General features: G+C 28.7%; 1 protein-coding gene across 1 annotated transcript in view; it reads right to left on the minus strand.

Moving 5' to 3' along the window:
• LOC101237456 (endothelin-converting enzyme homolog) overlaps nt 1-27,481 on the minus strand; it is a 61,439-nt gene that overhangs the window by 23,590 nt on the left and 10,368 nt on the right. Inside the window, exons 2-7 of the mRNA XM_065799035.1 lie at nt 23,778-23,960; nt 21,662-21,748; nt 21,198-21,331; nt 15,303-15,525; nt 5,386-5,562; nt 2,170-2,332 (exon numbers count right to left, since the gene is read on the minus strand). Of these exons, the coding sequence (XP_065655107.1) occupies nt 2,170-2,332; nt 5,386-5,562; nt 15,303-15,525; nt 21,198-21,331; nt 21,662-21,748; nt 23,778-23,960 (967 nt within the window). The remainder of the gene's footprint in view (nt 1-2,169; nt 2,333-5,385; nt 5,563-15,302; nt 15,526-21,197; nt 21,332-21,661; nt 21,749-23,777; nt 23,961-27,481) is intronic.

A 27,481-nucleotide genomic window follows, 5' to 3' on the forward strand; every position in this document is an offset into this window, starting at 1 on the left:
CAGCGTTTCCTGGCGACTCTTCAGTTGCACCGGTTATAATAGGGTCTCCTTTGGATGCTTCCTTGTTATCCGTTACATTTACACTTGGCTGTAAAACTAATGCAGTTTAAGCTACAATGGCACCACGTTAACTGAACGTCTGTTATGATAACATCTTCCAATACTTTGTTGTTATCCATGTTTGTAATGAAAACCTCTCCTTCCAATACATTCAACACTAACTGGTTGAGTGTTGTCAAACTATTTACTCTATTATAATTTATGTATTATATAATAGGAAGTAGATATTCTACAAAAAATAACAACTATCAACTTGTCTTATAATAATATAATGCAAATATTTTACTAAAACACAAAAATTTATGTAACAATATAAACACACACGTCATGTTGTCAAACAGTAAACTTACCTCCATAAAAACAACATTTCTTATCAAAGCAAGACGTAATAAATACGATGCTCGACTCTCAGACTTTAAATGAGAAACATTAGTATTCATGTTTTTATATTGTCCAATAATTTCCGTTAATAAAAACACTTAAATCTCACAATTAAAATTAGCCAACACAACACCGCACGTGACCACACCACAAATGACAGGAAATAAAATATCATCTGTCATCCATAGAACGCGACACCATTTTAGGACCATAGAGAAACAACTCGAATAGTTTCTATACGGTCCTCAAACACAGAACGTATTCATTTTCATACAGCATTATTTTGAAATATTGCTTCTTGGGACTGAAACATGTACAATATTTTTTAATTCCTTTTGGAACATTTTGATTTACTACTAAAGTTATAGGCGAAGGAGAGTTGGTTCTGTGTGGAACTGAATGTTATGAGTGTTTTTAATGTATTGCCAACATAAATTCATTTTTGGAAATTTTGGACTTGTTTCCCTATGGTTCTGGGGGATCGAGATATATATATATATACATATATATATATATATATATATATATATATATATATAATATATATATATATATATATATATATATATATATATATATATATATATATATATATATATATATATATATATATATATATATATATATATATTAGTAAAATTACATTATTTCAGATCTATGGCTGGGTAATCATTATGCTAGTAAAATTAATTTTTATAAGGTTGTATAGTCATTTTCAGACATCAACAGAAGCAAAACTTCATTTCAATACATACATCTCATTAAATTCTGGATTACTTTATTTGCCATTTTCTCAGAAAACTAAGCAAAAAAAGTGACTTTAATTTTGCTCAATTTCATATATATATTGATAGTTATAATGTAATAAAAAAAAAACGGCTGTAAATTTTTTTTTGTCTATTTATTTTTGTCTAAATGTTTTGTCTAAATATTTTTAGTCTTGAAGTCATACTTGGGAAACCACTATTGGAGCATTATGATTTTGTAACTTGTAAAATCTCAAGGCAATAAAAACACTACTGCCTAAGTTTCTCTTTAAAAAATCAAAGGCATGAGAACAGCATTAAAATATATATATATATATACATATATACATATACATATATATATATATATATATATATATATATATATATATATATATATATATATATATATATATATATATATATATATATATATATATATATATATATATATATATATATATATATATATACAGGGTGCGGAAAAAGTTCCCGTGCAAAAGTGTAATTTAAAAAAATTATCTGTATGGTGTTTTCTTTCAATATTTTTTAGTATTGTTGTATTCCTTCGTATTCTTTTAGTATTTTTTAGTATTATTTTATTTTAAATTAAAGTGTAATTTGTTTCTTGTCTTGTACAGGAACTTCTGCTATTTTTGTTGTTTATATATTTGTACGGAAACTTTTTCCACACCCTGTGTATATATATATATATATATATATATATATATATATATATATATATATAAATGCTATAAAATTAAATTTGTTTTTGTTATTTTTTTTGCCACTAACAGCAAAAAGATTAACTTGGTTGGCATTTTTCACTATATTTTACCCATAATTAGTTATTTTTCATGTAATAGGACACTTACTTATACTCAGTCACTTAAACAATATTCACTTTGTTTTTAAAATTCTTTATTTTATATTTATGATTTTTGAAATTTCAATTATAAATGTAACAGTTGGAAATTGTTACCTATCTCGTTTTTGCTTGGGTCATAGTATGCATTAATTGTAGGAGGTGTCATTGCCCAAGTGGTTTTGTCAACTTTTTTCCTTAATTGTTTTAGCTCTTTTATTTTCATATGTCGCATAACTTTAACTTCATTGGCAAAATATTCTTCAGGATGCAACTCCAACTAAAAAAAAAATCTTAGTTACAATTAATGAAAATATTACTTAATCTCACAAATGATGTCACAAATAATGAAAATTTTCAATATTAAGTTTAAAAAAAAGAACTTAATTTCTGTCTCAGTCATTTATTCATAGTTATAAGGTTGAGAGAGGACAGTAATAATAACATTATTTAAAAAAAAATACCTCCTCGTTTCTAGACACCATTATTGAGGGGTAAATTGAAGATGTAAGGGGATTAAGATTTAAGATTGATGTAAGGTGGTAAATAATAATATTTACTAAATAAATTAGTATTGAATTAATTATTAAGCAATAAATAGTATCTCCATTCATTAGAATGAAATGAAATTGAAATCTTTTCATAATACAATATTTTAGTGTTTAATGGTAACCAGCTAGTTACTAAGGTAACTAGAATATGAGGTTATATATTTTTTAGAACAGAACATTTTTTTAAAATTCTTTAAATCAAAATTATAACATTTCTCTCATTTATTAAAATGATATTTTATTTTTCAAAATCTTCACAAGTACTTATACTCATCATTTAACACATATTTCAAGCACAGGACAATGATAGAAACATTAAGGATACAATCAAGCCAAACCAGAACTTGAAAATTCAAAAAGAATATCATAACTAATGATATTGCAGCCAACATTAAAGCAGCCTTTTCAAAACCTGGACAATCAGGATGTATTAATTTACACCTATTATATGTTGACCATTTAAAAAACACTGTTCTATCAATTTATAAAACAAGATGACAATTGACAAAATAAAACAACTGTCATATAAAAGAATTCAATGTTAATTAGCACTTCAATCCACCAGCTAAAGATAAAATGTTGTTTATATTTATACATATATATTTTTTTTTAATGTTATTCACAGTTACAAACATTTGCATCACAAGTTTTTTTATAAAAATATTCACCTCATAAATTATCACTTTCGGTAAAAAAAAAAAATTATAATGAGAACCTCATTTAACAAATAAAAGTAGAATAAGTAAATTGAACTGTATGATGAAATCAGTTGGTACAATGTCATCTACAGATGATTTTCCATTACTTTCTTTTTAATAAAATGTTAGTAGATAATGATGATTATGCAGCTTTTCCCCATATAAATTTGCAAAACCTTTAAACAGTTTTTTTAACTTGATTTTTATTTTGCACAAAAAAGTCTGTTCTATATTGAAAAAAATCATTAAATGGACTTGAACAAACATTTGTCCCACAAGTTTTATCAGTATTAACCTCTCCAAGTATTCAAAGAGAATAAATTTGAAATGGAAATTGATCTAGAAGTAATTAACAAAGTTAAAATTGGTCATATTCTTCATTCTACAAATGCATGCAATAATATTGACAATCTTATAGGTCTTCTAATATGTTGAAATAAACTATTCGAGTTTAGTTGAGTGTTTAGTAAACAGTTAAGTCATTAACCTCACGAAATCAATTTCTCTATTTATTTCTTTTCCTCCACTTTTTTTTATTACCATTAAAAATTTCTTCTATTCGATTGGGAATATTTGCACAGTGTGTTATGAAATAAGAAAACTAAACATAAATTATCTTGTTTCTAAATCTCAAAATTATAAAATTCACAATTGTATTTATCAGGCATTTCATCATTTATTAAAAAGAAAGGACATTCGAGTGGCATTTTTTCTATTTATCTTGTATATTCTAATTTCTTTTACATATTATTAAATACTAACCCAACACCCTTAATTAAATTATAAACTTGATAGTTGATGATCAGTCCTCAAAACAAATATATTTGTTTTGAGGATTGATCATCAACTACCAATTGTTTTAGCAATTCTGCATGTTTTATTAAAACTTTACTACAAACTGATAAACTACTGAAGAAGACACGTAAAGTGACTTTAAATTAACTATTACAGGACAGGTTATCACCCAATGATTAGTGATGACATTGATATAATAAAAATACAATATCTACAAATTTGAGTAGTTTATCAACTTTTATCAATTTTAAAGTAATATATATAATTAGTTTTTGATTTGTTTAGTGAGTATATTCACAAATTATTGTACATGAACTTTTTTTAATCTTGGTTCCGCTAGAATATACAACTTAATGCTGATTTCCTTTCAATATTATGTTGAACCATGTTTTTTCAATTACAATATATTGAGCATCAGTAATAAAAGGAGTGAAAATGTTATTTCGTGCAATACATCAACTGAGCTATTTAAATTTAGTTTTTCAGAAAAATTCAGCAAACTATCGATTGTTAGTGCATAGTATTTATTCTTGATTGAATCATGGTATTCATTCTTGATTGAATCATGGTATACATTCTTGATTGAATCATGGTATTCATTCTTGATTGAATCATGGTATTCAATCTTGATTAAACCGCAGTATTCAATCTTGATTGAATTGCAGTATTCAACCTTGATTGAATCATGGTATTCAATTTTGATTGAATCATGGTATCGATTTTCGAAAAATATGATGATGATGATAGATTATCTCAAACAAACACTGATAAGATTATTAGACATGCAAGTATTTGAGAGATTTTATAAAGTTAAAAATGCTTTACAAAAATATAGATAATGAATCAACTATAACATTCAACAAAAAATGCTTGCTGTGTTAAACTTAAACACTGATAAATGCCTTATTTAGCCTTAATATTATGCCTTAATATTATGTGTAGCGGTAGAACTCGGAACTTCTCGCTTCATAAGCGAGAGGTTCCGAGTTTGATCCCCACCACGTCCCTGGTAGTACCGCGCTCAACTTGTTTCTCCGCGCAGCAGCCTTGTTTGTCAAGGTTCGTGTTTCGGAGTTATAGAGTTGAGAGAGGGTTATAACCACAATGAAGTAGCCTCCTCATCTGTAGTGGCCTTCTGGGCCTTGGGGAGGTGAAATAACAAAAAAAAAAAATTTGAATTTTTTAATACAAATAAATATATATAAATTGTATTTTTAAAACAAATTATAAAATACATTTTTATAAAATTTATTCTTAAATTTACTATTATTAATAATAAAAAAATTTACCCCTTCATAATTAAAGTCAAGCTTGTCTTTATCAAGTATAAATTTTGGATAGCCAATCTTTTGATTAATTGAGTCAGCCTTTTCTTGCGCAGCTAGACGTGTTGGCTCATCCATCCAAGAGAGTGACTTAAATGATGCTATAAATGCTGTTCTCACAGCTTCAACCATTTTAAGTGCCTAAGAAAGGTTTATAATCCTTATAATTATTTACCTTATAATCATTTAATAAATAAAATTACTAAATATTCAATGGTATATCTGCTTAACATACCTACTTTTTACCAATCATTTTTTTTATTCTCCAAGTTTAAAAGTTGCTGAAAGAAGACCTAAGACAAGTCTTGTCACAAAACAGGGTGAAAGTTATACGTTTTTACTTATCAAATTAAGATAGTGGTAATATGTATGCGGTAGTGGTGTAGTGGTAGAGCTCTCGCTTCATAAGCGAGAGGTTCCAAGTTTGATCCCCACCATGTCCCTGGTAGTACCGCGCTCAACTTGTTTCTCCGCGCAGCGGCCTTGTTCGTCAAGGTTTGTGTTTCGGAGTTATAGAGTTGAGAGAGGGTTATAACCACAATTAAGTAGCCTCCTCATCTGTAGTGGCCTTCTGGGCCTTGGGGAGGTGAAATAACAAAAACAAAAAAAAAGATGCTTTCCAAAAAATTGCAATTATTGGAGTCTGGGAACAAAAAAATCCTAAGATTTTGGTCACAACAGCCCCAAATGTGAGAGCAGCAAGTTGATAAAATATTTTTGAACTATTCTCAACTAAAATGATATTCATCAATAAATTTTAAATTTCAAACAATAATCTCTTAGTGTTCAAAAATTTTAAACTCATAAATTTTTGAACTTTGTTCTTTTGAACTTAATAAAAACTTTGAACTCATAAATTTTTAAACTCATTTTTGCACAAAAATTTTTAATTTTTTTTTAAATTAATTAAATTATTTTTTAAAAATTATTATTTATTTTTAAAATATTTTTTTATATTTAAATTAAATTATTTTTTAAAAATTATTATTTAATTTTAAAATATTTTTTTATATTTAAATTAAATTATTTTTTAAAAATTAAACGACTGTATATATATATATATATATATATATATATATATATATATATATATATATATATATATATATATATATATGTATATATATATATGTATTTATTTATATACATATTTGTATATATATATATATATATATATATATATATATATATATATATATATATATATATATATATATATATATATATATATATATGTATATGTACAGTATGCGACAAAAGTGTTTACATGTTTTTGAAAAATATTCTTTTTTTAAAATAAATGATTGAAATACATGTTTATATATCAATATATATATATACCAAAATAAAGGTAATTCATTGTAGTTTCATGTTTTAAGCCTGAATTTAAATGAATGAGAAGTGTTTATAGCAAATTATTTATTGAAACAAAATGTCAGATGTAAACAGTTTTGTCGCGATTCATGCTATTATTAATTTTAATGCGAAATTAATACTTTGTGTAGCCTCCACGACTTCTAATGACTGCTGCAATTCTCGCAGGCATGCTATCAACTTCTTGCATTCTTCAACAGTTATCGAACTCCAAACATACTCAACTCGTTCCCATAATTCTTGTTGACTGGCTGCTCTTGTTTCCTAATTATAAACTCGATTCTTCACAATAGACCAAAGATTCTCGATCGGGTTAAGATCGGGACTTTGCGCAGGCCACTCTAGAATCTTAAATTTCTTCGAATTTAGGAATTCTAATGTGATTTTTGCCTTGTGCTTTGGATCATTGTCTTGCATAAAAAGTGTCGAACGAATTTGCTTTCGCCATCCTCGTAAACTAGGCAAATAGCCATTGTTTAAAATCTCAATATGTTTTGTGTCCATTATTCCATCAATTTTTACGATTTTACCAACACCAGACGAAGAGAAACATCCCCAAAACAACAACTTTCCGCCGCCATATTTTACTGTTGGAAACGATCAGAAATTCCTTTTCCAGCTTTTTTCCATACATATCGAATGCCATCAGAGCCAATCAAGTTAATCTTGCTTTCGTCTGTCCAAATCACCTTACTCCACTCAGCAAAAGTACGATGTTTCAGTGTTAGTAGTGGTTTCTTGATCTTCTTTTTTGCCTTGAATCCAATTCTCTTGAGTTCTCTCTGCACTGCTCGAGTACTTACCACTGTACCTTGAGCATTATTTAATTGTTTCTTTACATCGTGTGCTGATTTTGCTTTATTTGTCATGATTAATCTAGAAATTGTTCTCTGATCTCGAGTAGTGAAAATATTCTTGCGTCCATTTTTGTTGCATTTCTCCTCTATATCGTTTTGCTTCTTAATTTTATAGACTAAACAATAAGATATATTAAGTTCTTGTCCTATCTCACGAAGAGACAATCCTGATTTAAGTTTCTGAACAGCTAAATTTTCAATTTCTTTCGACGCTTTCTTCATTCTTTCAATTATAATTTTTCTGTTGTTTACATTACGAATTTTAAGTTTAAATAAATTGTTTATTACTAATTGAGATATGTTTTATTTAAACAAATTAAAAATATAGCCACAAAGTAATAATTTCGCATTAAAATTAATAATAGCATAAATTGCGAGAAAACTGTTTACATCTGACATTTTGTTTCAATAAATAATTTGCTATAAACATTTTTAATTCATTTAAATTCAGGCTCAAAACATGAAACTACAATGAATTACCTTTATTTTGGTATATATATATTGATATATAAACATGTATTTCAATCATTTATTTTAAAAAAGAATATTTTTTAAAAACATGTAAACACTTTTGTCGCATACTGTATATGTATATGTATATATATATATATATATATATATATATATATATATATATATATATATATATATATATATATATATATATATATATATATATATATATATATATATATATATACAGTCGTGTGGCAATTTATTATGGCCTAAATGAATTTTGATCATTCTGACGTATGATGAGTAAAAATTCATTATTGAAAGTTAATCTGTTGTTTAAAATAAAGTTTTAACTCATAAAATCAGTGCTTTTTTTTACTGGCTACTGGCAACACTGTCACTTTTGACAGCCATTTATGTCATCTTAATTATAATCCTTCTGCTGTACAGTTGTTGAGTTTTATTACCAGAGTTTTGAATTGGTTTACTAGGTTATCGTCAAAATATTTATTTAAATCAATAAAAATATTGTTCCTTGAATATTTCTTTTTATTTTAAAGTAAAAATAACTGTATTTGATTTGATATTTTTAAATTTATGAGTACCAAAGCAAATTCTTAACTGTAGTACTGAAATGTGATATCTTATTTTAGTTGTGGGGAAAAAAATAGGACTTGTTACCACAAATAATTGCTGAAATCACTTTTAATAAATAATAATCACTAGAGAAAAGAATACTTACCAAGATTGTCTAGAAAATAGACAGGTCACCAACAATGAAATAGCTAATGAGCTGGACTAATCTGGAGTCAAAATGTCAAAGAGAACCGTTCAACTTTGCCTACACGATCTTGTTTACATTTCACGACATCCAACTAAAAAGCCTTAACTGACACCAAAATTGATGCAAAAAAGGCTGGAGTGGGCAAAAAAGTATAGAAATTTAACAGAAGATGATTGGAAATCGATAAAATTAATTTAGATGTATTTAAAATATCCACTTTCTTACACCAAACTTTAAATATTCACTTAACAATCCTTGTAAAATATTTTAAGGTATGCTTTAACAACGAGAGTACTTTCCAAGTTTTAACAAAGAAGACTCAATATGTAAAAAGAAAAAAAGGGGGAAAATACTTATTGGACTGCATCATTTAAACTGTTGAACGCCACACCTCTATGATGATCTGGTCAGTGATATGTGGAAGGGGAATGGGAAGGCTCTATATCGTAGAGGGAATAATGAATCAGTTACAATATAAAATTGTCCAGGAATAAAGATTGGGCCACAATTGGCAGAATGGTTTAGTCCAGATGAAAAAAAATCTTCATGCAAGACAGGGCACCATGTCACACGGCTAAATAAGTTAAAAAATATCTATTAGAACAAAATATTCCATTACTTGATTGGCCAGAAAACTTTTGTGACTTAAATCCTATAGAAAATATTTGGGTGCTCCTAAGGAAACAAATATCTAAAGAAAATATTACAAATAAAGTGTATTTAATAGAAAGAATTGTTCATCATTGGAATCATAATAAAGAATTGAAGGAAATGGCTGAAAAATGCATCAAATGTCAAAAAGGGTTCTTGCAATTATAGAGCCAAACGGAGTCAAATTCTCAATTCAAAAAAACTTAATTAAAGGGGTTACAATTTTCAAAAATTTGAGTTTGAACTCATGAATTTTTGAAAATTGTAATCCCTTCAATTGAGAAGGGAGGGGGCTCAAACTTTTTATTTAATCTTTTGCAGAGGATCTTTTTTAAGAAAAGTATAAACATATAAATGTTTGGAGTTTTCTCTGGAAGTTATCAACTGAACAACTGACTATTTAATACATAAGCTTAACTTTAATTGGACTATTCAACACTTGCAAAGCCATAGCAATGTATGGTGGGAGTGATGAATTTCCAGAATTTTTAAAAATTTATGGGTAGAATAGTAAGTTTTAAAAAACATCCTAACCAGTCTAAAAAAAAGTTTAAAATTAAATTAGAAAAAACTTCATCAACTTTTTGCTGCTTGCTACAAGTATACCTACATATATATATATATATATATATATATATATATATATATATATATATATATATATATATATATATATATATATATATATATATATATATATATATATATATATATATATATATATATATATATATATATATATATATATATCTACACATATCTACTAATATATCATATATATCATATCACATATCTAAACAAATAGAAAAAGAAAAAAAAGAATATTGCAATAAACAAAAACAAAAACAAAAAAAAAACTTTTTTAAACTTTTATTTATTTCATTTGCCTGTTTTTAATTTTCTAATTAGTTTATTTTAAATTTTAGATTATTTTTAGTTTAATTTTTCACAAATACTGTTTTCTGTAAATTTTAGGATGGATTGTTTTAGTTTGTTAAATTATCTTATTTTTTATAAATTTTTTTTTTGTTTCGTATTTGTTTGTGATTTTTTGTTTTCATTTTCTTAATGTTATTTGTTATTCATTTTAGGTGATATATCATATTATTTATAGCTGTTTATACTATTTATCATATTATCATATTACTCCATTTTTCATTTCAGTTTTTATTTTGATTATAAATGTTATAAATGTTAATTAATCATTGTCAGTTTCTTTATAATAACTGCTTTTTATCTCACAGTAGCACAGTGGGCCAGAATGGCCAATTTTGAGACAAAATAATAACTAATTTAATAGTAGTGCTACATTCACTATTTTTGGTATGAGTACCAATATAAGGTTTGAGCTTCTTATGAAGGCATTATTTTTTATTTAGTTGCTATGGATAGCTATTTTTTTGCATAGCAACAACCTGCTTTTTTAGTTGTATATTTTTTATGTGTGCTATATACACTAAAATTGGCATGAGCACCAGTGTAGGGTCTGCGACTCTTAATAAGATGTTATTAGGTTGCTATGGATACCTAATTATTGTATAGCAACGACCTACTTTTCGTAGTTGCAGACTTGTTATGGGTGCTATACATACTAAGTTTGCCACGAGCACCAGTGCAAAGTCTGCGCTTCTTATGAAGGAGTTATTTTTTATTTGGTTGCTATGGATACCTATTTAGGCGTAGCATTAACCTACTTGTGTCATATATACTAAATTTGGCAAGAGCACTAATACAAGGTATACATTTTATATTATGATATTAAGTTTGGTTGCTATGAATACCTTATTATGCATAGCAACAAGCTTTTTATAGTGACAATCAATTTTATACAATATCTTTACTTATTTACTGCAAATTATTAAAAAAAATAGGATTTTTAATGCTCTGGTGTTCCAAATAAATGTATGTAGGAACTTTTTAATTTATCTTAATTATAGAATACTGACAATGTTAATTTGCAACGCATAAATTTGAATTTTAATAATAATCAAAGCAAGAAACCAAAATTTGGCATGTAAAAATCCGTAAGAACATCTAAACACTGTTTTTTAACAATTGCAGAACACCTTCTGGTAAAACCTTCTTCTTAGTACTAACTATTGTTTTTACTGAAGAAATGACTGGATCACTAGAGCAAAATAATCGCTTAAATAAATCTTCATAACATTTGGTTCGGTCACACTTGCGTGTAAAATGCTCACGATACTTTTTAAAATCTTTATTCTGGGCCTCTATAGTTTCTTCACTTAAGAGCCCAATTGGTAAGGTCATGTAATCAACAACACTGTGAGCATGAATTAACATTTTGTGAATGCTCTGCGGCATATAGTACTATGGATAGCACTCCACCTAAAACCTAGCTGTATGTGTACAGTATTCCCTGAATAAATCTGAATGATAGTCGATGTAGCAACACTCCGTGCATGATTTACAGTAAAAACAAACAAAAATAAAAACATTTTATTAAAAAAAAATTAAAATAAAAACATTTTATTAAAAAAAAATAAAAATAAAAACATTTTATTAAAAAAATAAAAATAAAAAACATTGTTTATATTATTAAAAACATTCAGAATGTTTTTAAAAACATTTTGGTCAATTGAATTTGCATTTTTGCGGTTTTTTTAAAAAACGATCAATTTGTAATTAATTTAATGGTTTTAACTTTTTGACAACACACAAATGTTGGCTTTGCCATCAATAACTATGATGTTGACCATAAAATTGAAATCATAGTTATTGAAGGCTTTGCCGTCAATAACTATGATGTTGACCATATTATATAGCATTGATTTTTTGCCACTCTAACATTATTATATGCTGGGTAGAGATTGCATTCCTTTTCATTAGCTTTGTTTTTCGTAAGTTGATAAGATACCTTTGTCAAATTACAATCTAAAATACGGGCCAAAGCTTCATCAGAATACATACAAGATAGGGATATAGTATTAACAAACAACTTTTCTGCTAGTTTGACTTTTTAAGGCTCATTATTTTTTCCAAATTTGACTTTAGTTGCAAATAATAGTTGGTTAGCTGAGTATTGATCCATATCAGCAACTTTTCTATACTTAGATTTCAAAGAGAACTCATCAAAATTTAAAGTAGGCCTACCAAGAGGAGTAGTAACAATTGTTGGAGTAGCAGGCGGAACATATGCAAAAGGTATAAATTCAGAATCCAACCATTTTGCATATTTTTTCTCAAATGCTGCTTTTTGCAGTTAACATCATTCCAACGAGACTTCAAGTTCTTTAGGAATGCAACTAATTTGTTTCTTATAATTTCAGAATCATTTAAGTCTAACTTGACAACTAATTGATCATAAATTGCTGGATCTTGTGTAGACATATTATTGGATCTAATGCAGTTGTATATATAATGGTACTTCATTGTTATATTATTTATTCTACAACTGGAAAAGTCAACCTATATTATATATATACTACTGTGATCAAAAAGTAAGGTGAATTTTTTTATAAAATGAAAAACCTTTATTTATTCTTCCAAATCTGTATCGCCCCCCTCAAAATAATCCCCCCCCGGCCCCAATGCACTTTTGCCAACGTTTTTTCCAGTCTTCGAAGCATGCCGAAAAGTCCTCGGTAGGGGTAGCCTTCAATGCGCGTGCCGATTCACGTTGGATCTCTTCAATGGACTCAAAACGATTTCCCCGGAGTGGTCTCTTGAGCTTTGGAAACAGCTAGAAGTCACACGGTGCTAAGTCGGGCGAATACGGTGGTTGTGGAGCAACATGGGTAGAGTTTTTGGCGAAAAACTCACGAAGAACCAGTGCTGTGTGCGAAGGCGCATTATCGTAGTGCAAAATCCAAGAGTTATTGGCCCATAATTCCGGTCTCTTTTTGCGAATAGCTTCACGCAAACGTCACATAACGCTTAAATAATATTCCTTGTTGACATTTTGGCCAGTTGGAAGGAATTCGTGGTGCACGACACCACAATAATCAAAGAAAACAGTCAACATGACCTTGATTTTTGAGCGACTTTGATGTGGTTGCTTCGGTCTCGGCTCGCCTTTTTCACGGTATTCACTCGATTGGTCGGTTGTTTCAGGGTCGTATGCGTAGACCCAAGTCTCATTGCCAGTAATAATTTGTTTGTAGACGTCTTGATAGTCAGAAAGCATTGCTTCACACGTTTTAACGCGACGCTCTTTTTCAAAGAAATTGAGAAATTTCGGCACCAAACGTGATTTGAGTCTTCTGAGGCCCAAATGATCCTTCAAAATCGCTTGCACCGACCCAAATGATATTCCAACCATGTCAACAAGGTCTCGAATGGTTAACCGACGATTTGCAAGCACCAATTCTTTGATTTTGTTGATGTGGCGATCATCAATCGAAATCGATGGTCGTCCAGAGCGTTCCAAGTCATCAACACGTTCTCGGCCTTCTTTTTGAAGTCTTTGTAGCACTTGTAAACATTTTTTTGAGACATAGTCTCTTCACCGAAGGCCTTTTGCAACATTTGATACGTTTCAGCAGCAGAAATATCATTCCGCAAACAAAATTTAATAGCACTTCTTTGCTCAACAAAATTAGACATCGTGAAAATCGCCGAATGCACTTTTGGTACTTCAGAAACAAGCGTAAACAAAAAAAAATAATTATGAGTTTGACATGTAATTTGGCGCAAATGTTAATGACATTCCTACCAACTTAAAAATAAAAAAGATTGGACGATTCGAATAAGGCGGGAAGTTTAAATTAAAAATTCACCTTACTTTTTGATCACAGTAGTATATATATATATATATATATATATATATATATATATATATATATATATATATATATATATATATATATATATATATATAAATATAATATATAAAATATTGTTCAGGGTGACAACTTAAAATTAAAAATTTTTAGTGAAGGTGCATTTTTTGATTAACAATCCTTATGTTTTTATGTAAATCAATATGTTACGTTATTGAATAGTAGTTTTTTATACAAAAATTGAATTAAAATAATTTTGACTTTTGGCACACCATAGCCCACTGTGAGTAGGTTGTTACTTTATGTCAGTTTTTAACTGTTTGTAACTTTTTCTTATCTGTGTGTATATAATATTTAGTTTTTGTTTAGTAATCTAATGATGATTAAATGTTATAACAATTTATTATTTTTATTTTATCGGTGTTCATGATTTTCCATTATTATCATTATTATTATTACCATTATTTTTTTTATCATTATCATTGTTATTTTTATTGCTATAATTATTAATATTATTATTATTATTATTTGTATCATTAATATTATTTGATATCATTTTCAGCAGGTTTTTACTTTAAATTAGTTTCAAACTATTTGTAAATACTCTTGATTGATAGACTTTAATCAGAAATAATTGATTGAAAAAATCTACTTTAATCTGCACCTATCTACTTTATATCAACACATATCTACTTTATATCTACACATATTTACTTTATACCTGCACATATTTACTTTATATATTTGTATATATACAGTAGTATATATTTATATACTACTGTATTTACTAGACCATCTTATTAGAATATTCGATTACTTGACATTCAAGTATATTTGCATATTTTTTGACTGTTTAATATTCAAATATTTTTTTAGAAATATTCAAATAATTTTTAAAATTCAAAGCAGAAACTCTTGCTTTTAAGGACAAATTTCATAGCTTGAAATATAAAAAATTAATTTTAATTTCTTAATTTTAATCCAGTTAATATTTATTTCAAAATTTATTAAATCTACCTCATCATAACTACTGCCAGCGAATGCTTCTTTAACAAACAAACTTCCCAAAGCCAACCCCAAACCACGATCAGTTGTTCCTATACAACGCTTCCAGCGTGGCTCTAACTTAAAAACACCAAACTCTGCTATGGATAAGTTCTTAGCCAATAAAGGAAAATCTTCAGTAATTATGTTGGAATAAGATCGTGCCAGATAAAACATCATGTAGTTTTGCAACACTCTAAAAAAAAATGTCTAATAAATTGCCCTCTAACAAAATACATAAAAAAGAATAACAATTTTTTTTTTTTTTTAAACATCTTCACTTCCAATAAGGCTGCAAGCAATCACTATTAGAGTTGGAAGTTACTGGAAGAGAAAAGATGAAGTTTATATAGTAAGATAACGATTAACAGCCAACTTAAAAGATTGCAAATTTAATGAATCAGGAAAACAAGATGAAGGAAGCAAATTCCAAAGAACTGATGTTCGAGGAAAAAACTAGAGGAATAAGAGTTTTTGGAGCACTTAGAAACAGTCACAGTAAAAGGATGAGACTTAATTGAATGATGAGTAACACGATAATGAATTTTAGTAGATGGCACAAGAGATGCTATAATAATATATATATAATAATAAGATTTATGTTGCATATTATTAAATAGATATTTTTAATTTTTTATATTACTTTAAATGACGTCAGTTAAAAAATATATAACCAGGTTATGGGAAACACAGTATAAATAAAAACAGCACACCCTGATTCTCATAGGTACATGACATTGACCATGTTGTCCTAAACAACCACAGATCACGAAAAATAAAATTGCATCACTTCACCTGGTGTCCCAGTAGACTGGTTAAAATATGATTCTAATTTTTGGAAGTAGGATTGTGTCTTTAAGACAACTTGACAGATTGAGCCTTGTTAATGACAAAGCAGAAAGAGGACTTAATCTAAAAATATAATCAAACCTTCACTAAAAATAAATGACAAAAACAGGCACTGTTACAAGTAGATTCTGAACACCAAAAAAATTTCCAGATGCCAAAAAATCAATGGTCGCCAAACTTTGAATTAATGGCTCTTCTGGCTAATGAACTTTTCCATTCAATTTCAAAACAATTTGTCACTATTTTGTTAAACTCTGGATATTTAATATTTGTTGAAAAACAACAAATGTATGTACTAAACCGCAAAAAATTGAGGTGGCAGTTCACGTTTACTTGCCAATTAAAAATGTTCACTTTTGCTCAATAAAAGGTGAGCGCCACTCAAATTCATGGCCTGTTTAGGTTATAAAGGTTGAAACGCAACGCAAAAAAAAAGGTGATAAAATTCATTGCGTAAATGGAATTGTAGGGAGGGGGTTAGACCACCAAGCATATAAAACTTATATGGGAGGAAGAGGTCAAAATCTGAAGATTTTCGCATACATAATATATGGACGGCCTCCAACTACATTTTTGATTGTTTATAAGATTTGAAAAAAAATTTTAAAAAATTGTGAATTTAGAAATTAAAAACAATTTATAACATATTACTAAATGCTTGTGATTTAGAAAACTTTATGTACAATGAGGCATGTCTAAATGTTGGAATATCTCAACCATTTTTGCACTTTAATTTATTATATTAAAAAGAACATAACCTGGGGCAGTCACATGTGTTTACTAATAAATTTACTATTTTTCCACCTTGATCTTAAATAAAATCTTCTCCAACAACATCCCTATTTTTTTCATATTATATAAAGCTTTTTTTTTTTCCTACAACTTTACCCGCTTCTGCAATCTACTATAGACTATTAACATGTAATTATCAAAACCATTTTTTTTTTTAACTTTTATTTACTTTACGTGGTTTATGAAGTTCAGAAAACTTTTTATTATGAAAAACTCTCATCCAAGGTTAACAAATTTAACTTATCCACACTAAAATGGGGTTTTACTTTAGAGTTTTTCATCTGAGGTGACTTGCCTTTACCACAGCTTCATATGAAATAACTTATTACATAAAGAAATTCAAATGCAAAGACATTAATAAGACTCAAAAATACTAGTTTTTTTAATATTTTCTTATTTTTATATCAAAAAATAAACACTTTACTAAACTTTTATATATCATTACTATATATTGAAAAAACATAGTTTTTTACCAAAAAGTAATATATATATATTTTTTAAACATCTTCGCTTCCAACAAGGCTGCAAGCAGCCACTAATTAAAGTTGAAAGTTACTGAAAGAAAAAAGATGAAGATTGTAGAGCAAGATAACGATTGACGGATGACTTAAAGGATTGCAAATTATATGAATCAAGAAAACAAGATGAAGGAAAAAAACAAGACGAATAAGCGTTTTTGGAGCACTTAGGAACAGTCACAGAAAAAGGATGAGACTTAATTGAATGACGAGTAACACGAGAATGAGTTTAATAGATGGCACAAGAGATGCTAGCTTTTAGAGCAGTGCCCATTATAGTATTTGTAGAAAAGAGAAAGAGAAGCAACATTACGACGATGTGATAATGGTTGGAGGTTGGCTGCAAGAGCAGGTCCAACTATGTTTACAATGCGTTTTTGCACCTTGTCAAAAGAGAAAGGGCATCATTAGAAAAACCGCCCCAGATATGGCAACAGTATTCCATACAAGGCCGGATTTGAAATTTATAGAGATAGAGAATAGAATCCGAAGTAAGAAAGTGACAAGCTCGATAAAGAGATGCAACCTTAGCAGATGCTAATTTTGCATCTGATTTGATATATGGTTTCCAAAAAAGGTTGGAAGTAAGAGTTAATCCTAGAGGATGAAGAGTAGATGACTCATCGAGTACATCACCGTTCATGAATATAGGATGATCTAAGTTATTGTGATAAGGATTGGCTGAAAAAAATTGAGTTTTATCTGAATTAAAGTTCACCAGCCACTGTGAGCCCCATACTGTGGCAGAAGTGAGATCCTTTTCAAGCTCAAATGCCCCCTCCAAGCAATCAGATATTGTTGGCTTCTTATCGCGACAAGAATAAATGGTAGTATAATCAGCAAACAATGCCACCTTAGATGTGAGAATATCTGGAAGATCGTTAATGTAAATTAAAAAGAGTATAGGGCCAAGGATAGAACCTTGAGGAACCCCTGAAGCTACAGAATAAGAAGAAGAGTGCTGTCCATCAAGGACAACTTTTATACTACGATTGGAGAGGATGGATTCAATAATCTTAAAGAAGTTGCCAGATACACCATAAGAAGGAAACTTATGGAGAAGACCAGCATGCCAAACTTTATCAAAAGCTTTTGAAATGTCAAGAGCGATGGCCTTAACCTCTCCACCTTTATCTAATGCACGATAAAACCTATCAGCTATTACTGTTAGCAAATCAGCTGTAGAACAAGAAGATCGAAATCCATATTGATGGTCAGAAAGTAAGTTATTAGATTTAAGATGAGAAATTAAGTGTTTGTTAATTAAAGATTTAAAAACCTTGCTTATGATAGGAAGAAGACTTATGGGATGGTAGTTAGACGAATCAGATCGCTCTCAAGAATTTTTGAAGATAGGGATAACAGATGCCGCTTTCCAGCAGGCTGGAAAAGACTCTGATAAGCACTTGTTGAATAGTTTTGAGAGTATAGACGACAGCTCCGGAGAACACTTCTGCAAGACAATAACAGGTATGTTGTCCGGGCCACAAGCTGTAGAAGAGTCTAGGCAGGAAATCACTTTAGATACAGAAGCTGGAATGATATGAATGTCAAGCAATTGATCAACCTGTTTGTTGGCAATATCAGGTAGAACGCAACTAGTGGAATCAAGAGATGATATTGATGAAAAGTTTTTAGCAAACAATTCAGCTTTGTTTTTAGGTGAGGTGACAAAGTCTAAACCATACAAGAGAGGTGTAATTAAAGATTTGCCCTTATTATTGATATTATTAAAGATTCTCCAGAAGTCACAAGAGCCTAATTTTTGAGATGAGATACGAGATTTCTTGACCTGAGAATAGCGGGCTTTGGCGTTAGACAAAACCTTTTTACAATGGTTTCTAGCAGTAATAAACAGACGTCTGTTTTCTGGAGAATTGTTTTGCTGATAAATATGGAAGTAACGATTTCGATTGGCAATCGCAGCAGCACAGTGTAAGGAAAACCATGGAGGAGAGTGAGGCTTGACATGGAATTGTCAAGAGGGAACAAAAGATTCCATGCCAGCCTGAATCCACGAAGTTATGTAAGATGCACATTTATCGACAGGAAGAAAAAAGGTTTCTATCCAAGGGCCATCACGAAGAAAATCAAGGAAAGAATCCCAGTCAGCTTTACTATAGTTGTAAGAGGTTCGATAATAGGGGGATTCTGGTGATGAAGAAAAATGAGATATTAGTTTTAGAGAGATCAAACTGTGATCAGAAGCACCTAAGGGTGAATGTGGAGAAACTGAGCACTGACTAGGATCAGAAACAAGACATAAGTTGAGTAGAGAAGGTAAATGATTCGGGTTGTCTGGAATGCAAGTTGGAAAGTTGACTATTTGAGTTAGGGATTGAGAAAGGCAAAAGTTGTGGGCTTTAATGCCTGCAGAATCACTGACACTAGAGCCAAGCCATTCAGAGAGGTGAGCATTGAAGTCACCAACAACAACTATATTAGCTGATGGATAAAGAGAGAGGGCATGGTCAATATGATCAGAAATAACATCAAAAAGAGTGCAGTCTTGAGATGAAGGAGAGCGATATAGAACAAAGAGGAAGGCAATAGAGTGAAGTGGTGCTAAATGAAAGCACATAAAAAAATAGTCTGTGGATTCAAACCTAGTTTCACGACAAATGGGTGAATTCTTACAAATGTAAATGCCCAGGCCAAGCATGTGAGTATTAGAGTCTTTACGAATTAAAGGAAGATAACCATCAACACTAAGATCACAAGATGAGACAGCTGAACTCAAATTAGTCTCACAAAGAGCAAGTAGGTCTGGTGAAGTTTGCAAGAGATATGACTCAACAGAAGAAAAGTTACTTTGAAGACCACGAATATTAGTTAATGATAGGTTTAGAGAACTTGGTAATGAATATGGTTTTTTGTGTTTTATAGTTTTTGGTTTATTCATTTTTAAATTAGATTGAAGAACTTGACTCAAAGCACAGATAGTACTCAGAACACTGTTTAATAGCCCAAGCAATTGCCTCATTACTATTAATAAACCCTAAGCCGTAACAAAAGGCTCCAAATGTGGCCTCGGCAATGCACACCAGAAGTACAAACAGGGACACCATCCATGCGCAACATGGCACTGTTAATACTTTGATATTTTTCAGCTGTTGATGGAATCAGCCTCTCTGAGAGCTACCACAGAGTTCGGAAAACCTGACTACCAGCCGGCCTCAGAACCATAAAACTGAGTTTTAGAGCTGTACCCTCATTAGGAGATAATAGAACGAGTTGCCTAGTCATAAAAACAGAGACACAAGCAAAACCCATGCATTGAGTCAAGAAGATCCAGCATTCAACATCCTAAACTGGAAACAATGTATTACAAATACATCTGCGCCTAATAGATGAAGAAGGGGTGTGAGGCTGGTCAACATATAGAATCTGTTTACCCCTTAAGTCTTTGCCTAGGAGGCCTTCTAGAAGACAGATATATTAAAACAACATAGTTTTATATCAAGATATCTTAAATTATTTGCCTAGGAGATATATTAGATATATTAAATTATTTGCTTTATATCTTATATATTTGCTTTATAAGATATATTAAATTATTTGTTTTATATCAAGATATATTAAACTATTTGCCTAGGAGGCCTTATACAAGACAGATATATTAAAACAACATAGTTTTATATCAAAAAGTAATATTTTGAAATAACATAGTTTTTAAACTTAAGATTTCTGCTATTTAAGTATCATTTACCTCATGCTTGTCTTTTCTAATAAAGAATCAAGCTTGTCAGCAAACTTCATACTTTCTACAACTATAGGCTCATCTTCTGTAAACTCTATGCCAGTTGAATTGAATACATTATTCATGTAAATCAGCCAGTCAATCTAAAAAAAAAATTTCTAACCAATCAGTTTTAAAAATACAACTTGAAATGTTTAAACTTCTGGTGATCTGCTATTGCATACAAAAACAACTTGTATTAAGACTTTTGTAAAAGCCCTTGAGTGATTTTTTAATAAAGTATTTAGCATAAGTATCTCCAGCCCTGACACTTGCCGCTTGTTGTACTACATCATAAAAAAGTTAAAACACCGAAAATAATAACAAAAATAGTTTAGAAGTAAATTTTTTTTTCTTGTGTTTAATTATTCTTAAACTATTTTTAAAGGACTAATAACAAAAATTATTATAAAAATTAAATGTATTTTATTCACATTTTTAACATGTTTTTGCAGTTCCTTTAGAGTTGTCTTGTAGTATCGATCTTCTATTGTAACTAAATTCTCAGCAGGTACAAAAATCTAAAAGAAACAAATCAAGTAAAAGTTAATTTAAAACTTTAAAAAGTTAAATAAAAAATATATTAGACAACATGTTGTGTTGATCTTAAATGTTTGTGTTTATCTTAAATGCTGTGTTCATCTTAAATGTTTGTGTTCATCTTAAATGTTTGTGTTCATCTTAAATGTGGTGTTCATCTTAAATGTTGTGTTCATCTTATAAAAAAAAGGTTATAGTTGATTCAACTGACCAAAACAAATAATTCATTGAGATATTAATAATAAACTTTTTCATTTTTAATGCCAGATTGTTTTTTGCAAAGAAAAGTTCCAGTTTGTTGATTTTTTTCTTTCAAAAGAAATTTGGTCTGAATAAAGCATTTTTACATCAATAAAAAGTAAGTATTGTTGTTAAATTTAAATGTTTTGGTTTTCCTGCTTTTTAATATGCTAAGTATAAAAATACATTTTTATTAAAATTCAATAATAACTTGCAGACATACTTTAATGATAACTTGCTATTATTATTAGAATTTTTTAAAATTATGAAAAATTTTAATAATTAAGTTTAACGGAGAGAAGTAAATATAGATGTAATTTGTTAAAAACAGTCCCTTATATAAAATTTAAAAACCAAAAATAATATTTTTGGGATCAATTGAATGATAATAATATTGAGTGATAAAACTAAGTACAAATAAAGCGGCTTTTTTTAATAAAAGCAGTTATTTAAAAAAACCATGACATTTTTTATATTGTCAAAACATATAAAGAATTAAATAAGAATTAAAACAGTTTATAAACTGAAATGCAGCGAAAAAGTATAATTTTAATCACAAACAAAAAAAGGGAAAACCCAAGCTTGTGCATAACCCCCTCATGCATAAATTATATTTTTTTTTTAAAACCTTGATGGTGAACAAACTGATACTTAAAAAAAAAAAAGTTTTTTATAACAAAAAAACAAACCAAAATTGAAAGCCTAATATTTGACTTAGAAACAGAACTAGAAAAAAAAGATTGCAAAATTACAAAAAAGCTAAAAAGTTTTTTGTTAATATCTCAATAAATAATTTGTTTTGTTAAGTTTAATTAAGCCTACACTTATTTTCTAAGGTTTACTTAAGATATGAACTCAACTAAGCACTTCAGGATTTAAGAAATAGAAAAGAAAAAAGCAAAAAAATGGTTAACAGAAGACTTGGAAAATCCTAAATGATATAAGTAAAAAAAAAATGAGTTAATGACAAATCCTGAAAGATAGTGGTTTAGTAAGTGGATCAAGAGATGATAGCTTGTTTGAAAAAAAGATGCAATTCCTTTAAGGATGGGACAGTGGCTCAAGCATGACAATTAGAGCAGGTCTAAGTAAATTTACAATGTGATTTTGAACTTAATGAAAAAAAAAGCATTATTGGAAGAATAATAATAAACTTAGATACAGAAGAACACTTTTTCTTTTGACAAAACTTTTCTTAAAATGTTTAAAAACAGAAAATGAAACACCTTTATGGCTTCTTGGTTTTAGTTTTTATAGAAATACTTTATAGGCTAGTTTTAATTGAAAAAATATTTCAAACTTCAGCTAAGCAATTGTTTCAGAACATTGTTTAACTCTGAATCAATGTTGTTTATGCACATTTGTGAGAAATGTTGTACATGCACATCTGCAACAAATATTGTACATGCACATCTGCAACAAATGTTGTACATGCACATCTGCAACAAATGTTGTACACACCATGCGGTAGTGGTGTAGTGGTAGAGCGCTCACTTCATAAGCGAGTGGTTCCGAGTTCGATCCCCACCACGTCCCTAGTAGTACCACGCTCAACTTGCTTCTCCGCGCAGCGACCTTGTTCGTCAACGTTCGTGTTTCAAAGTTATAGAGTTGAGAGAGGGTTATAACCTCTAATAAGTAGCCTCCTCGTCTGTAGTGGCCTTCTGGGTCTTGGGGAGGTAAATTAACAAAAAATAAAAAAATTTATAACAAATATTGCACATTTAATACTATTACAATTTCATGTGATAATAATAAGATATAAAAAACCTTTGATAGATCTTTTTCAAAGTAAAATGTTTCATTTGCTATTTCATATGCTGCATCTACAGAAATTTCAACATCCAACTTTTTTGCAAGGTTTGTAAGATACCAGATATAAGCCTGTATAACACTATCTGTACTATTTTCATTGTAACGAAACGATGCCAAAGCAAGGCCTTGCTGATAAAGCTGCAATTAAAATACCCATATATATGTACATATATATATATATATATATATATATATATATATATATATATATATATATATATATATATATATATATATATATATATATATATATATATATACATATATATATGTATTTATATATATATATACATATATATATATATATATGTATATATCTACATATATCTACATATATATATATAAATATATATATATATATAAATATATATATATATATATATATATATATATATATATATATATATATATATATATATATATATATAACTTATATTACATGTTTAGTTCAGTATGACATTAGACATATTTAGTCTAACGTCATACTTAAATAGGCAGTTACCTTGCTTCAGTACACATATCAACTGACTAAATCGGTTGAATATGCAAGGAATGCCACTATATATACTAAGGGCATAAAAAAAATTGGCAAATGCTGATCTAAATCTATATTTATAAGCATATAAATATATATATATATACATATATATAAACATATATATTAACATATATATAAACATATATATATATATATATAAAAACATATATATATATATATATATTAAAACAACATTTCTGAAAACTATCTGCTCACTCTCCCCTTAAATGCGTTCATTATAAAACAAGTTTCAAAAATTTTATTTAAAAAAATACATTTAGGGAATAACTCAAGGCCCTTAAACATCGGGCTACTATTTTAAATTTTATTGCATAAAAACTGTTTTTAAAGTAAAAAAATTAATTTTTTCCTGGATTTTTGAAAAAATTGTTTTCTTGGAGTCTTTTTTAACTATGATTATTATATTTTAAAATTAAATATATATGTAACTTTGTTTTGCTTCTTTATTATCAACATACTTTTCAACATATTTTCAACATATATATATATATATATATATATATATATATATATATATATATATATATATATATATATATATATATATATATATATATATATATAATACATTGCAGAAAGTCTGTAGAAAACTGTAAATAGTAGAAAGTCTGTAGAAAACTATAAATTGGACACTAAAAAGACTAAATAAATAATTTTGTCGAATGAAAAGTCACACAAAATTGAGTCTTTATTAATAGAGCAAGAAATGATAATTTACTTAAGCAAAATAGTAGCATTGTTGCTGCTCAAAATACAGTCAAAAAAGATTAAAATTTGTCTCACAAACAGCAAATAGGTCATTTGATCTTTGCTGTTCACACAATAAAAAAACTACCTTAAGATCTCCACAACTACTTTGAGATCTCCATAACTACTTTAAGATCTTCACAACTACCTTGAAATCTCCATAACTAACTAGAAATCACCACAACTACCTTGAGATCTCCACAACTACCTTGAGATCTCCATAAATACTTTGAGATTGCCACAACTACCTTGAAATCTTCATAAATAATTTGACATCTCCACAACTACCTTTAGATCTCCGCAACGAGTTTGAGATTTCCACAAATATTTTTAGCATGTTTACTATAATTTTTTACTCTACATTGCCATATTCTGCCATAGTCTCTAATAATCTGTTAAATGCTCAAAGTGGTTGAAAACTAGAAGGATCTGGTTTGAGTTTTCCTTTTCCAATAAAGTAATTAAGAATGCAAACTTTATTTTGTGAGAAGCTACATTTATCATGGCTATATGAGAGATTAATATTTTGATCAACTTGAGAAATTTTTCCAGAATATTAATACACATTTTTTGGGTTTTACAACATTGTCACATTATTTATTTTAAAACAAGCAACATAATTTTTAATTCAAAAAGAAATTTGTTTAAATTGGAACAACCTGCTATTTGCTTTAAAAGCTATAAATTTTCGATCATTTCCTGTAGTATAAATTTGATGGTAGACAGATTTTAAATTAATGAATAGCAACCCTCTCACTGAGTCCTCTTCTTTACAACTTCTTGGATTATCGTTCACTACTGAAATCTCATAGAAACCATATATACTACTGATTGCTAAATAAACATTTGCTAAGGTTGCTTCTCTTTATCGTGCTCGCCATTTTCTTACTCCTGATTCCATTCTCTACCTCTACAAATCTCTTATTTGTTTTTGTATAGAATACTGTTGTCATATTTGGTTCTTCTAATGATGCTCTTTCTCTTCTAGACAAGGTCTTAAAACGCATTGTAAACGTAGTTGGACCTGGTCTATCTGCCAAGTTTGAGCCTCTCTCCATTGTTGTAAATCTTTTTTACTTTTTTACAATTAGTATGATGGTAGCTGTTCAAAGAAGCTATCATCTCTAGTTCCATCAACCAAAACTCATTCCTGCTTGACTCCTCATTTAGCTAAGTCTCATCCTTTTTACTGTATCTTTACTGCATTAGGGTTATAAAATAAAAAAATAATTTTAAGATTTTCAAATGAGCATGTCACCTAGTTATGAGCTTTTATATATTGAAAAAATTACAATAATTTTAAGGTATATCCTTTTAAAAAATACATGCACCAAATGAATTATAATTCCTAAGGGATTGTCCATAAATTACACAACGCTAAAAATATTTTAAAAACAGAAGTAAACAGATCTTAAGCTCCTATATGCTGCGATTTTTGTTAAATTTAATGTGTTACTTTGATTTTTGATTTAACTTGCTCTGCGAGGGAAAACTTTTTTGTTTTGTTTATTAGTGAAATTTAAATCAAAATTTGAAATTTTAATTTAAATTTCACTAATAAACAAAACAAAATTAAAATTAATTATCAAAGAAAATTAAAATTTGAAATTTTCTATTAATGCCATCAACTTCAATTTTACATGAATACAGAGAGGAAAACGAAAGTCAGTAAGTGACAGTGGCAGTGATTATGAACCTTCAATAAATATTAAAAAAAAAAATTAAACAGAGAACAGTCGAGGCTGTTAAATTGGTTTGTAAAGCAAAGCTAAGTACATGAAAAGCTGCCACAGTGTTTCATTAACTTAAGATGGCTAGTGTCGATCCTGCACCAACTCAACCAGCAATCTATATGGCAGTCATCAGAGAAGGTAAAAAGTTATGTGATTGAGAAAAGAACAGGAGATCGAGAATTGGTGTTTGCATTTTGATTAAAAAAGAGATAGCTGGGGTGGAACATCAAGTTGTTATAAAAAAGAACAATAAAAAAGAGGTTAGACTAAAGCTAAATCGTATTGAAGAATGGAAAGTCAATGACAATTCAAGGTCCTTTTCAAGGACTTCGAGAACTTTTGAATGAATATGATTTATGAGGATCTATAAAAATTGTCATTATAGACTGATGATTGTTATACTACAAATGATTGTGACACTACAAATGTTAACACTGGGAAAACAAGTGGCGTGATAAAGAGATATTTCAGGAAAACAAGTGGCGTGATAAAAAGATATGATAAAGACAGCTTTCAGAAAACTCTCTATGATGGTTGACAACATCATATATTAGATCGATTATTAAAGTTATGTCTGGGTGACTTTTTTGGAGGTAATACCAACTCACCTGAACTGTCAT

This window comes from Hydra vulgaris, chromosome 06 (assembly GCF_038396675.1).
Source record: "Hydra vulgaris chromosome 06, alternate assembly HydraT2T_AEP".
In the NCBI taxonomy this organism is placed as follows: domain Eukaryota; kingdom Metazoa; phylum Cnidaria; class Hydrozoa; order Anthoathecata; family Hydridae; genus Hydra; species Hydra vulgaris.